Source organism: Nestor notabilis, unplaced genomic scaffold, assembly GCF_000696875.1.
Source record: "Nestor notabilis isolate BGI_N333 unplaced genomic scaffold, ASM69687v1 scaffold4823, whole genome shotgun sequence".
NCBI lineage: Eukaryota > Metazoa > Chordata > Aves > Psittaciformes > Psittacidae > Nestor > Nestor notabilis.
In genome coordinates this window covers 1,168-15,557 of record NW_009923150.1, presented here as the reverse complement: position 1 = coordinate 15,557, position 14,390 = coordinate 1,168, and the positions used below count along the sequence as shown (strand labels likewise).

Here is a 14,390-nt window from a genome sequence, read left to right as displayed (position 1 = left end):
TATCAGTGTCTCAAGGGAGGGGAAAAAACAATCCTGTACCTATTTTTACAGTTTTATGAGGAGTTGTATGCAGATGATCCCAAGAAGTATCAATTGTACCGGATTTCACTTTACAAACGGATGATTGTATGTAGATCATGTGAACCCCGTTTCTCTGTTGTCTCGTTTGCTGTTTCTGGAGCACTAATTGAAAAGCAGGCTGCCTCCCTTTCTCCCTTTCAAAGGAAATTCCCTGCAGAGAGCTTCACGATGCCAATTACTTCCCTCACTGCTTTTTTTGTTAGTCTTAGTGTCCTTTGTTGTAATCTGTGTCTCTTTTTGATGCACAGTTTTGTTACTAATATAAGTCTTGCACCTATGAGCAAAGCAGCTTCTTTCTGAGTAGTACTTAATGCTGCCCTGAAAAAGATGTACACGATGCAAAAGATGCTTAGTTTTCAGAACCAATCCTTGCTTTAAAACTTCGATGCATTTAAATTCAGTTCAGCAAAATAAGGGCGTGATCATATGGGAACTTAGCAAAGTGAATAATGCCAGCAATCCAGTCATAGCCTGAATTTGTTCATGAATCTCTTTACAGTGCTGACATCTGCAGTGAATAAGTATCAGAATCAAAGTACATAACTTTTAAATACTTTTCAAAAAATGCAAAATTATGTAGGATAAAATTGGAAAGTATATTTCTACAATCATATTAAAGATAACACCATAACATATTAAAGATAACACCATAACATATTAAAGATAACACCATAACATATTAAAGATAACACCATAACATATTAAAGACAGCACCATACGCAAGCTTGAAAGAATATAATTCATGATATTCTAAATCTTAGAGATGTGAAATTTGTTCAATTTGTATAGAGGAACCACAGAAAGAACTTCATTACCCCTCACATTCGTGTTGTTCAGAAGTCATATTCCTTCACTGATGCATTTGAAACAGTCTGTTGGACTTAGACATATTTTTTACTAATTTCAGGGGAAATCTTTACATCTGACAAAAGAAAATTGTGTTATTAACAGGATTTCTGTTGCAAAATTGAACACTGCTTTTAATGTGAAGCATGGTCTTGATTCTGTTCTTTGAACAGGCCTAGTATCTTACTGCTCAAGTATATTATATTAGGTTATAAACTCCTTGCTCCATGATTAATGCTGTTGCCCATGCTGCAGTAATATTTTTCAGTACTTCAAGGGGAAGGTGTTGTTTCCCAGATGATGCTTTTGATGCAGGGAGCTCATGGTCCCTTACATTCTTACCAGTTCCAGGAAGAATCATGCTTATGAAACAGCATTTTTCTTTAAGCTGCTTTCCAACCCTTAACCTGGAATGGCTCTCAGGTTTTTTTGAGCTTGAGGTTTTGCTTCCTTTAGATAGACTTCCCTTTTTTAGTTACATGGTTATTTTATGAGTGCACTACCACAGGTCGCAGAATTGTTCAAAGATAGATTTCTGGGGAGTGCTCCTTTGAAAAAGGTTTATTGCAAGAGTAGGACTTTTAGGCACTAGTGTAGTTCAGGTGCAGAATAAAAAGGTGCAAGACCATTTTCAGTGTAAGGAAATGTGATGACAGCAAGCAATAGAAATGGCAGAGCATCACAAGAAATGCTGCATGTTTGGTTTTTGGTAAATTCAAGTGCAAGTTATGGTCCTTCTGCAGATCTCTCTCTTACCCTGTAAAATGGATAGGTCTGAATAATGAGTCAGTCCTGAAGACATGAATAAATGATGCAGAAATAGAGACTAGCTGTTAAATAATAAAGAAAATTATTTCCGTGAAGCATTTGGAAGAGCAGGGAGGAAGCATTAGGGAGACGTGTTTGCAGCAAAACACCTTCTGCCTAAAACTGACCTAGTTCTGAGTGTCTGCAGAATATACCTGCGTAAGAGCTTTGCCTTTGTCTTGCTGCACATAACTTAATAATATTTGTGATATTTGGCTTATGTTATAGGCAGCATACCAGCTTGCAAACCTCAGCCAGAGGATGGCACCACTGTTCAGCTTTCCTCACTGCCTTGTAATTCTAACCGCACTGATTTTGTCTGTCACACATTGTGGCATTTCTCTCATATCTTAATCTTTCTCTCATTTTAATTCATAGGATTTAATGGAGCAGCTTGAAAAGCAAGACAAAACTGTTCGCAAGTTAAAGAAACAGTTGAAAGTATTTGCTAAGAAGATCGGTGAACTTGAAGGTACTTTTATGTTTGGCAAGAAATACTTTGGTTTACTTTTTGTGGTCCTGTTGTCATCATATCCATCTGTTTTAGCATTCGTGAGGGAATAAAGTCTGCAGTAGCATTAGTCTCTGTTAACTGATTCCAGAAACAGGAGGTATGCTCAGAGCATTGTGTGTTCCTTTATAAACATTTAGAAGATTTATCGTGTTTTGGAGGAATGAGGAAAGGAGCTTGATGTTTCTCTGGAGGCATGTTACCTGGGCTGTCTGTGTACTCAAAGACAGTAGCTGGTTTTGTCAAGACAAAAGCAATACTAAATATGAACCAGGCAGAAATAATCTACCCAGTTTCCCTTTGAATGGTAGTTTCTGTATCACTGAAGCCAAGAACGCCAAGACTGTCTTTCTCCACTTGAGTTTTCCTTTTGGAGCTGCTGGCCAAACTTGAATACGAGAATGCTGAGATATGGACTAAGCTAATTTTATTTTTATGAGCGTCAGTGTGAGTTGCCTTAGGATCTCAGGACTGATGTGGCTGAGAGCTTTCCATGTCTCTGCATAAGTAATTTTAATTGCTAAAAGCAACTAATAATGTTATAAAGTTGAAGTATGAATTTGTTTTCAAATAATCCTGGTCCTAACCTTTCAGAAGCTTTTCATGGTCATCTGCTTTTTACAGAAACAAGCTTGCTGCCTTATTGTCTTATTGAGTACTAAGATAGAAATGAGTAGTCTTCAGTGTTTGAAAAGAACAGTGATATCTGGTTAAACCTGGATTAATAGGCGTATATTATCCTTCAGTTAGTGGGATCTCTCCCTGAGCTCCAGTTTGGATTTCTGCATTTTCTATCCTATTTGACAGTACACACATATTCAGCAGTTCATAACTGCATGCAGCTAGGAGAGGTCTGAGAAGAGGATGTAGCTTTCATGGGATGAAGCTGAGTTCTGCTTTGCAAAAATAAACGTGCAGCCTAATCAGGTGGAGTGCAGGTGTTGAATGTGACAGTGTGAGGTACTGTATGCACAAGGTGGATATTTCATCCTTCCAAAAGGCTACTCAAATTAATTTTGTTTTTTAAAGTCTTTCAATATTCTTTGGTTACTACTCTGGACAAGACCACAGCAGTATTCATACACAACACGAAGTGGGGAAAATGTTTCTGAAAACATAGTTTTGTCTGTGTATGTTACCTGATTAACGTAGGAAGGTGTAGTAGGTCTGGCTGGGATGGAGTTAACTTCCTTCGTAGCAGCCTGTACAATGCTGTGGTTTGGATTTGTGGCTAAAGCAGTGTTGGTAACACACCAGTGTTCTGGCTGTTGCTGAACAAAGCTGGCACAGTGTCAAGGTTGTATCTTTTTCCCCACTCTGCTCCCTCAGTAAGCGGGAAGGTAGGAAGACCCATGGGCACACAGTCAAGACAGCTGACCCAAACTAGCTAGAGGAATATTCCATATTCCATACCACCTCACGTCAGGAGCCAGAAGACAGGTTTTTTGCATACAAGGTAGCTGTCATTTGGAAGCTATCTGGGCATCAATCCCCCTATGGGTTGTGATTGCCTTTGCTTTGCTTCCTCCTGCCCCTATCCTTTGCTTATTAAACCAATTTTCTCTCAACACATACGTTTTCTCAGTTTTGCTCTTAATATTCTCCTGGAATATATTGTCTTGCTGGAGCCAGTGTGGGTGCTTGGCTACTGGTTGAGGTAAACCTGCTACAACTGGCAACAAACATCAAGCTTGAAAAGTACCAGTGTTTCACAGAACAATTAACAGTGACCTTTGCAGTAGTAATCTGGGGTTAAGCGATTAACAGCTATTGCTTTGCCTTTGTGCTTTTATGTGATAAAATCCAGGAAATCAGCCGTAAGTTTGTATCGGTGGATGCTGTTCACATACTTCCACTCTCCTTCAAAGGAGGGATGCCACCCGAGATACATTTGTCAACAGTCTGTCTTTTTGTTTAATGGGAGTTTTGTTGATTAATGTTATTCTGAACCAAAGGAAAACATATTTTTTACTTCTCTGTGCTGGAGTTCTTCCTCAGAAATCATTTCCTCTGGTATGCATTGGTTAAACTGGAAAATATTTCATAATTTCGTTTTGTTTTCCCTCTGCAGTGGGCCAGATGGAGAACATATCCCCTGGACAAATCATTGACGAGCCTATTCGTCCAGTTAACATTCCACGGAAAGAAAAGGACTTCCAAGGGATGTTAGAATATAAGAAGGAGGATGAACAAAAGCTTGTCAAGAATCTTATTTTAGGTAAGCATCTTTCTCATCTACTGCCTCCTCTGCTCCCACACACCCTGAAAAATGAATTGGAAGAACACTGAATTTGCATTATGAAATGAATAGCTTATTTTGGTTTTGACAGTGTTTAGTTTATCTAAAACTTCTAAATGTCTATTGCAATTTAATCATTCTTCATGATGAATATAGTACATACTAATGTGCCTGCATGTTTTTTACCAGGCAGTTATGGTTTTCTTTTTATTCTGTTCTGATATTTTACCAAGAAAGTGGCTGCTCTTAGTTTTCACTGGCCCTATGTAGATACATATGTACCATTAACTGAGGAGGTTGCGATTACTTCCTAGAACATCTTCCAATGAGTTTACACTTAACAAAACGATGTGTGTTTGTTTTTCCCAAGAGCTGAAACCACGTGGGGTAGCTGTCAACCTGATTCCAGGACTACCAGCATATATTTTGTTCATGTGTGTGCGCCATGCGGATTACCTTAATGATGACCAAAAAGTGCGGTCGTTGTTGACTTCTACCATCAATGGCATCAAAAAAGTGTTGAAGGTTGGTTAGTCTGCTTGGTTTAGAAAAATATTGATTTAAATTTTGCTTTTAATTTTATGTTAGAGGAGTGAGGGAAAGGCTTTCAATGAATTGGCTCTGGATTTCTTGATGGGTAAACTCTGCCCACTGAAGTCACAGAAAAGTGATCTTAAAAAGCAACAAATTACAACAGCATTTATCCATAGAATACCATAGATGCTTTGAATTAGTGGAAAAAGAACTGCCTTCTTTTTATTTTGAATAGTCTTCTTCCTCTGAAGCTATGCTTATGAACTTTTGGATGTAGTCAAGAGTCTGCATAGTGAGTGAGTCTTTGCTAATCTTCTCCAGAACACTTAATTAAAATGTTTCATTTCCAGTTTTGGTTCACAGATCTCCTCGTTTTCTTCACCTACAGATAACAGTATGTTACTGCTTGAAGTCTTTGCAGTGAGTTGGCTAGGAGAGTTTAGGCCAGGGGTATCTTGAAGGCATTATTAAGACATAAATATGCCTTATGCTTCATGGAGTATTTTAGTCTTTAAACGAGACAGATGTGCTCAAAAGCCAAGCATTTAATCCAACTGCATGTTTTGAAAAATTGCCCAGTAAACAATCCTGCAGGAGCTTAGGTATTCATAGAAAATTTCTGGACATCTCTAAGTGACTGGAGTGCATGCTGTAGAGCTCTAGAAATTTTCATTACTCAGCATATACCACTTCCTGTGTTCTTTGGCGAGGAGGCTTGGTTGGTTTGTTTTGTTCTCCTTATCAGGCTGCCAAAATGGTTATGATGTAAGTGACATTCATCAGAACTGAATTGTTCTTTGCTCCTCCTGCTGGCTCTGCACCATTCCCATCCTCCCTGTTGGGCTCTTCACTAGAGTCACTGTGCCACAGAATGGGCGTTCTGGGAATACATTCACACTGCTCTGTGATTTCTGCACAGAGCAGTTAGGGGAGGTCTGTAAAACACAGAAAGTTCATATCTGTGAAGGAAATCATATTCTGGAAGTCCTTGAAAAATACTACAACAGGGAAGGTGTTCAGTGGGATTTTGCTGAAAAACTTGCTTTTCTAATATGTTACTGAAACACACAAAGTTTTGCAAACTATCATAGCTACAAGACAGTGGATTTTAAGTGTTTAATTGTTTAGCTAACATTTTATTGTTTTATTCCTCCTGCCAGTCTTTGTTAAAATGTGTTTGTTTTTATCTTCAGAAAAGAGGTGATGACTTCGAAACAGTGTCCTTCTGGCTATCTAACACCTGCCGATTTTTGCACTGTTTGAAGCAATACAGTGGAGAAGAGGTAAGCAGCACTCCTGCTCTGGTTTCTTTTGCTCTGCAGTACTACTGTGGGCACCACTCTGTAACAAATACCTGTAACATTTCAAAGTCTCATAAAATGGCTATGCTTTTTGGAATGATGGTGATGACATCGGTAGGAAGCATGAGGAGATAAGATTTGAACCAGCTTCCATTTATTGCAGGCTGGGGGCCCAGAGACCGGATGACATTGTGCTCCCAAAAAGTGCCAACTCAGATTAAGTAGAAGAATCTGGCTGCTACCATTACATTGTTTAGTAATGATTTGCTGCACTTCCTATGAAAACAGCCATATTAAGCCCTTTAACCATACTGTGGCAGACCAGTTTAGGTTTGCAGGCTGTGTTATGCGTAATTCCTTTTTCAAACTTAATTGGGCTTTCAGCCTTAAATGACCAGGTGAAAATGCCTATGCTTGAGTGACAGAAAGTTAGCAGAGTTTGTTCCTCTGTCAGATTCTTGAATTGTCAAATCAAGGAAGCAGATGTTGTACAAATCACAGCTGAAAAGCAAATCCTGGCGTTAGCCTTAATCAGAAGAAGTTCCAAATTAAAGTTTTGAGGGGCTGTGGCTATTATTTTCAAAGCATTATTTCTCAGTTGCGTGGGAGAAACACAAATACTGGGTTTGTGTAATATTTTTGTATTAGAGCATTCATTTCTGTTTTATGAATTCAGGGATTTATGAAGCATAATACACCTCGTCAAAACGAACACTGCCTCACTAATTTCGATCTAGCTGAATACAGACAAGTACTGAGTGACTTGGCTATTCAGATCTACCAACAACTTGTCAGAGTGTTGGAAAACATTCTGCAACCCATGATTGGTAAGGCAAAGTTGATTTCCTTAAACTTCACACTGTAGTACCAAATGGAAAGTTGAGATGGTGGTAATCTTCGGTTTCTTCCTAACCAGCAGAGTGTCATTACCATTTCTTGTGGTATTCTGTTTAGAGATGACAAGGACTACACTGGACAGGTTGGATTAGAGGAAAAACTAAACTGTGGCTGGTTCTTCTAGCAGTGCCAGAATAAATGGATATACCTGAATCATGCTTGTCATAAATCATGCATTTACAGGAAAAAAACTGCTAGGACAGTCTGATATTTGTTGCCCTGTCTGTTGGGAAGTATCCCATGGAAAAATTAGACTTCAATTATATGAGAACTTACAATTAAAATGAATATGGAGAGTACTGGTTGGTGGTTATTATGGACAGCAATTAGCAATGAAATAGCAGGGATGGAGCTCACATTCAAAGAGATTTTTTTTCATTAAAAATACTTTTTGTTTTTCTTGTCAGAGAGTACTCGCACACATTTTCATTATGCTTTCCAATCACAACATTTAGAAGCATGGAACAGCTCTTGTTTTGCTGTCTCTGCTGCTCATATGACCATGGGAGGAAAGAAATACTTTACCAAGCTAGTGTTAGACTTCCCTTTCAAACACACATGCTGGAATCTGTGAGTTTAGATTCTGCAGGACATAGTGGGACACAGAATTGCTGGAAATCATGGTCAGGTGTGGCAGGCAGAAAGCCCAGCCTGCTCTTCCTGTGTAAATACTGTTTTGCTGTCTTCCACAATTGCTTGCATACTGGCAGTTTTCGGTCATTATAATAATGTTGCCAATCCAATGCAGTTTCAGGAATGTTGGAGCATGAGACAATCCAGGGTGTCTCAGGGGTGAAACCAACAGGGCTGCGGAAGAGAACATCCAGCATTGCTGATGAAGGAACCTACACTTTGGACTCCATTATTCGGCAGCTGAACTCCTTCCATTCAGTGATGTGTCAGCATGGAATGGATCCAGAGCTGATCAAGCAGGTTGTCAAGCAGATGTTCTACATCGTTGGGGCTGTAACACTTAATAATCTTCTCCTGCGCAAGGACATGTGCTCGTGGAGCAAAGGAATGCAAATAAGGTGGGAGAGCTTATGTTATACTTTCTTTGAATATGCTGCTGAAAACCTCAGTGAACTCGTGACACTGCTCAATATCAGCAGATACATTTTGAATATTTATTTTTCTACACACAAACAGCTGCAGATGCTGTTAAATTGATTTTTGTGAGGTTCAGTCAAAAAGAGCTTGGTTAACTTAGGCCAAATCCCACCTGGCTTTCATGGGAGTGTGTTAGAAGCAAATCAAAAGTATTTCATCATCAAGTAGGAATCAAAACTGTAGGTGAAATATTGATAGTTGTTTCTCAGCTTTTAGAGTAGCAAACATTTGCTCTGTTTTTTGTGTGCTGGTGGTGCATTGGATACCTGTTGTGTTCATTCACACTGTAGTTTGCTGCATCCTGTGGCAAGTCCTGTGCCATCTCACTCTGTTCCTACATTTGACATTAGTGGTCCAATACATTCTACTGGCATATGCCAGGAAATTTAGCCAAGGCATTCCAGCCCCTAAAGAGACATTGAAAAGCCTCACTGTACTTTTACATGGACAAAAGCTTATTTATGTTTCTTCTTATAACATTCCTGCAGTTAGTAGGAACAGAAACAGATGGGAAAAGCTAGTTAGTGGAAGTCTTGGGCCGTAGTTTCTAACTGTTTTGAAAATCAGAATTTCCTGCCTTAGTTAGAAGGAAAAAGTATGAAGACAAAATTACAAGAAATTACAAGGAAAAACATGTAAGGACATAGAAGAAACACTGGGAAGTAAAAATTGCACATGCTTTCAATTTAGCCATCATCAAGCATTAATATCTTGATACTCCTATCTCTTTGTACAGATACAATGTGAGTCAACTAGAAGAATGGCTACGAGATAAAAATCTGATGAATAGTGGGGCTAAAGAAACCCTGGAACCCCTCATCCAGGCTGCACAGTTGTTGCAAGTAAAAAAGAAAACAGATGAGGATGCTGAAGCCATTTGTTCAATGTGCAATGCACTGACTACTGCCCAGGTAAGCAAACTCTCACTGTCTATTCTGCTGTCACTTTTGAGCAGTTCTCTGCTCTGCTGGTGTTTGCTATGCCAGCCTGCACTGCTGTTGCACATGGATCAATGATTTCTTACTTTGTTTTGCGTTAGTACAACTGAAACAGATTAAGTTGGAGGGGTAATAAAAAAAGACCAGACCTTTCTTGAGGTCTGATGTTCAAGATAAGTTTTGGACCAAATGAGAGGAATCTCAATAGATTGTTCAGTGTGCAGAATTATGCATAGTATCTGAGTTTGTGAAAATCCTTTAAGAAAACTCTTCACTCAAAGACATCTCTGTACTCCAGACAGCTCTGCCTAGCATACTAGGAAATTATCTTTCTGCCATCAGAGTTAGTATCCAGTTAAGTTAATGGACAGTTCACACAGAGCCATTGTCTCTGGGTCTGCAAACAAAAGTGTTAAGTTACTGTACCTATTAGCCTCAGAAGGCTGAACCAAACACATCTCAGTGAACAGCTGAAGGCTTCTCTTTATGAAAGCTTAGATTTTGTACAGATAAAGTTGCACTTTTCTTTAACAGGAGTAAATGAATCCAAGCATCTTTGGTGATCATTCAACATTCCCATCAGGAAAAGGAAGAAATTTCTTCATTTCTTTCACAATGGTGTTGGCACTAGCAGTTGCATTGATAGTCATTTTCATTTAGTAATTCACACTGCCGGAAATATCTGTTAGTTTTGTACTGAAATAATAAGTTAATATTCCATGTTTCAAGTGTTTTAACTCTGTTAAAGTGTTGTGTTTTTTTAGAAGAGAATCATGTAAAAAAGCAAAGAGAATTTTTAGTAAGTTTTGCAAGTTTAACCCATATTATTATTTAAAGTCTTTGTGATGCAGCTCCTTCCTTTGGTGGTTTTAACCCCATTTTTACAGAAATAGCTCACTCTCTTGAAAAACAGTCATAAGACTCTTGAACGGAAGCTACAGAAGGTCATAATTATAGGGTCAAAATTAGGGTGAGAAATACAACATGTTCCCAGAGAGTGTAGGAGCAGAGTTACTTACCATCTGATTTTTCCACAGTTTGGTATTTTCCGCACACATGTAGAAATTCTCAGTTTGTATCTCCAAAGAACACATATTCTGGAGGAGGCAGTCAAAAAACATAGCATTAGCAGGTGATGGAATTCCCTATGTATCAATGAAGCAAAAAATAACGAATACTTGTAAAGAATTTTCTTTTTAAAATATGTAATATAAAATGTGTGTTACTAGTAACCATGGATGATGCATCTGTTGTTTCATCAGTCAAATGAATCTAAGAATGGTTGTTCTCCTTTACAGATTGTGAAAGTTCTGAATTTGTATACTCCAGTTAATGAGTTTGAAGAGAGAGTCTTGGTATCATTTATACGTACAATACAGGTATGGCTATATCCTTTCATCTATAATCATCTGACTACTCCTAATAAACCCTCTGCTGAGCCAAAAGAGCTTGCATCCTGAAATGCATTCAGGAATCTGAAGTAACTAGGCTTGGTGCTGTCAGCCTTAAAATTATAAGCAATCACAGTTTACTGCCTCCAGGCTTGCATGAAAATGTTAGTTTCCCTGTCAGTATCTATGAGTTTTTTGGAAGATGACAGGTTTTTGTGCGTGTACATCTTTGTGTATGTAAACACACTTGTATGCCAAGTTTTCAAGTGGTAACATTTATATATGCAAATTTACTTTTGTCAGACCTGTGTCTGCACGAGAAGTTCCACTTGCTTTGAAAACTGAGGCCTATCTTCATTCCAAAGTTCTTCATTTAGCCCTTCTAGTTTTATATATATTTATGAAAATGAAATGTGTTGAAAACGCCAAAGAAAAGCAGCCAGTAAAGCAAAGTAAAAGAAACAAAAGATGATCTTTCTGGTCTGTTGGAAATCAAATTAACTAGCAGTATAAGGGAGATTGGGAAGGTGTAAAACTGTAATTCCACTTACTGAAAAGATGCCCAGCTAGAGGGCAAATTCTTCCTTCTGCGGGGAATCTTAACAGATTGCATTGTAAGGGGAAGATACACAGAACTGAAAATGACTAAAGTAACTGCAGTGAAAGGTATGATTGTTGCAGATGTGTTGGGTCAAGTTAGCAGAGAGTGTGTGTCTCTACACACGTGGGTATCTGTAAGCACAGATGAAAGACTACCTCTTTGCAAGATGATCATTATCAGTGAAGTGGCTAAATGCTGACACAGTCACTTTCTTTTCTTTGCAGATGCGTCTGCGAGACAGGAAGGACTCTCCTCAGTTGCTCATGGATGCTAAACACATTTTCCCTGTTACTTTTCCATTTAATCCGTCCTCTCTGGCACTAGAAACCATTCAGATCCCAGCCAGCTTGGGCCTGGGCTTCATATCACGTGTCTGATCGCCAGGATGTACCGTCAGTGTTAGATGGAGAATCAGTTGCCTCATATCTTTACCCATTAAAACATAGTGAGCCACTGAAAACACATTTTCTGAACACTCTGTATGTATGCCCAGATCTGTAGTACAAGTAACTGGAAAACTACGTAACAGCACCACAGATTGGAGGCTAATAGAAAGATGTGCATTTGTGTTCGGTCATTGCATTTATGAGGACATCACCGATTCATGCATTTCCAGAACACGGAAATTGGGCTTGGACTAAAATTGTGTCTTCAGCTGTCTAGAGACATTTTTAGATCTTAAGTAACATAATTAAATAGTGTAAATTAAACTCCATATGTAATCTTCTCATAGGCAGGGATCAACAGGGACAGCCCTGAACATGGAAGACTTGAAAGTAAGGCATTTTGTAGTAGAATACACAGTCACTTGGGAGCCTGTTACATTTAATTTGTGAAAACTGGAGTAGAGAAACACAAACTGGCAATAGAAAATGATTTCTTAAACCACTTATTTATGTCGGTTTGACATGAATTCTAGTGATAAGTCTTATAGCTCACTATATGCTATAACTTAGGTGTTCATTTGTTAGCACTGTGGTTTACCAAGCATACTAAATCGCTGCTGCATATTGTGTTCTTTTAAATGTACAACAGTATCATACTAAGCACTAAAAATAAGATACTTCGTTTTTTGTTGTCAACCTTATTTACAGTCTGATGCAGTCTGTTATTTAAACTGGATTTTTGCAAATGGTATCAAATAACACCTATAGAGGAGAATGGTAACTAAGCACAAGTAGCACACTGGAAATTACATGTTTAGTTATTTTTAAAAGTAGTTAGCTAAAAATACACAATCTTGAAGCAAATGATCAGAAGTCAATAATGATTTTAGTATTTATTTAGATTTTGTAGTCTGTCTGATGTTCTTTGTTTGTAGACCCCAGAAATGACAGCGTGTATTTTGTGTGTAGTCCCTTTTGGTTTGGTGCCACTTAAAAAAGAAAGAAAATTAAAAAAGGAAAAAAAATATTCCTTCATACTGGAATTTAAGAGGAAAAACTTTAACAGAAAATTTTTGCAGTAGCCCAAGGCTCTCATTCTTTGAAAGGCTGACAATAACGTTAAGTAGGTTTTGACTGTGATGCTGTCATTTGACTATGATTCATGCTGATTTAATGGTTGGAGATCCAGAGTGCCATTCAATAATGACAAACTGAGTTATTTTGGATATTGCATATCTTACGGGAAAGGTTCTTCTGTCTCACATGTCTTCACAATAAAATTCACATTTCACGATGTGCAACATAAGCACAGAAGCCCTGCTAAGGTTTCAATTCTGAACTTTAAAACAGGTAGTTGGTGGTGTATGGCTCAAATATACACATAAAAAAAAAGCCACACACATTGTTTAATTGCATTGTGCAATATTTTTTATGTATTATAATAATTAGTATCTTAGCATTAACATTGATTTCTTTTAAAATACTGAGAAATAATCTAGAGGTACACTATTAGACTATTTGGTACTAATCTGTTTGCCTGCAAACTCACAGAGAAGATCCTTGCTGTTAAGCAGACTGAAACATTTCAGTTATGTTTTAGTTGAGAAGTAGACATGCTGTTTGTATGGTTGCTAAAATCGGTAGTACAGACAACCCAGACTTTGTCACTATCATTTTAAGATGCTCATGTCATCTTACTTTCAATCATGTATGCCCCATATTATGTTTGATGGATCATGCCAGTACTTCCAAGAATCTAATACTGTATTGCATAACTGTCTTGAATGATCTTTGCTAAATGAGTTGGATAGTTTTCCTGTGCATGGTATACCAAACACTCTTTTTTTCCAATGTTACTTGATTCCTGAAACTACAGCTACTACTGTTCAGTGGCTCCAGATAAGGTATAATGTAATTTTCAGACTGTTGGGGTACTGTACTTGTGAGAATGTAATGGGAAAGCCTTCACGTCCAGTAAAGAGGTTAGGTAAGAAAATACCTGAGAACATGCTGACCTATAAATTTTTTTCTCCTATTGAAAACCAAACAATTGGCATTGCAGTCTGTTCATACTATAGATCAGGAAATACATCCACTACTTAAGCGTTAGTGTTTAAAATGTATGCCTAAATGTATTTTTGTTTGATTTTTAAGTTTGTTTACCTGTAAAAAGCCTTACTGTATCTTGTTTCCTTAAAAAAAAGTAGTGGTTAGTAATTTATAGGTATTATCCTTAAACTCGGTGGTTTGACTGGTATTACTTTTATATCACATTAAAAGTATATGCTGCTTGACATGTTTTAAAGGAAAATATTTTTAAGTTGGAAGAGATGTGTAGTTGGTAACTCACCTAACGTTTTACATGGCAGTATTTTACATGCACTTTTCAGAAGTAAAATTTTAGTGTCAGTGTATAATATATCTTTCACCTTAGGACTAATATCTCTTTAACCATGGAATATAATGCAGATTTATTTTAACAACTTTTTTTTTCCCTTTGAATCATTGTCATGCTCTTTTAATGTGGACATATCTTTTATATTTTAATTTATTATCTATTGCTATGATAGATTTTATCGGATGCTGGAAAAATACTTGTCAACGACCCCTTAGAATTATATACAGTTATTATAGAGAATTTGCACAATAATTACCTCATTCAGTTTGGTGTATTTTTATTCCAGTGATCATTTTATTCTGATGTTTAGGACACAGTCTTCTATCCAAATTGCTTCTCAGACTTCAGTC

At 37.7% G+C, this 14,390-nt stretch overlaps 1 protein-coding gene across 1 annotated transcript in view; it reads left to right on the top strand.

The window, feature by feature from the left end:
* Window positions 1-12,906, top strand: part of MYO5A (myosin VA (heavy chain 12, myoxin)) — a gene marked incomplete at its 5' end in the record, with an annotated part of 79,204 nt that extends 66,298 nt beyond the window's left edge. Inside the window, 9 exons of the mRNA XM_010011974.1 lie at window positions 2,113-2,206; window positions 4,317-4,463; window positions 4,855-5,009; window positions 6,212-6,301; window positions 6,996-7,146; window positions 7,965-8,247; window positions 9,063-9,237; window positions 10,563-10,643; window positions 11,481-12,906. Coding sequence (XP_010010276.1) covers window positions 2,113-2,206; window positions 4,317-4,463; window positions 4,855-5,009; window positions 6,212-6,301; window positions 6,996-7,146; window positions 7,965-8,247; window positions 9,063-9,237; window positions 10,563-10,643; window positions 11,481-11,633 — 1,329 coding nt within the window. The remainder of the gene's footprint in view (window positions 1-2,112; window positions 2,207-4,316; window positions 4,464-4,854; window positions 5,010-6,211; window positions 6,302-6,995; window positions 7,147-7,964; window positions 8,248-9,062; window positions 9,238-10,562; window positions 10,644-11,480) is intronic.
* Between the last annotated feature and the right edge of the window lie 1,484 nt (window positions 12,907-14,390).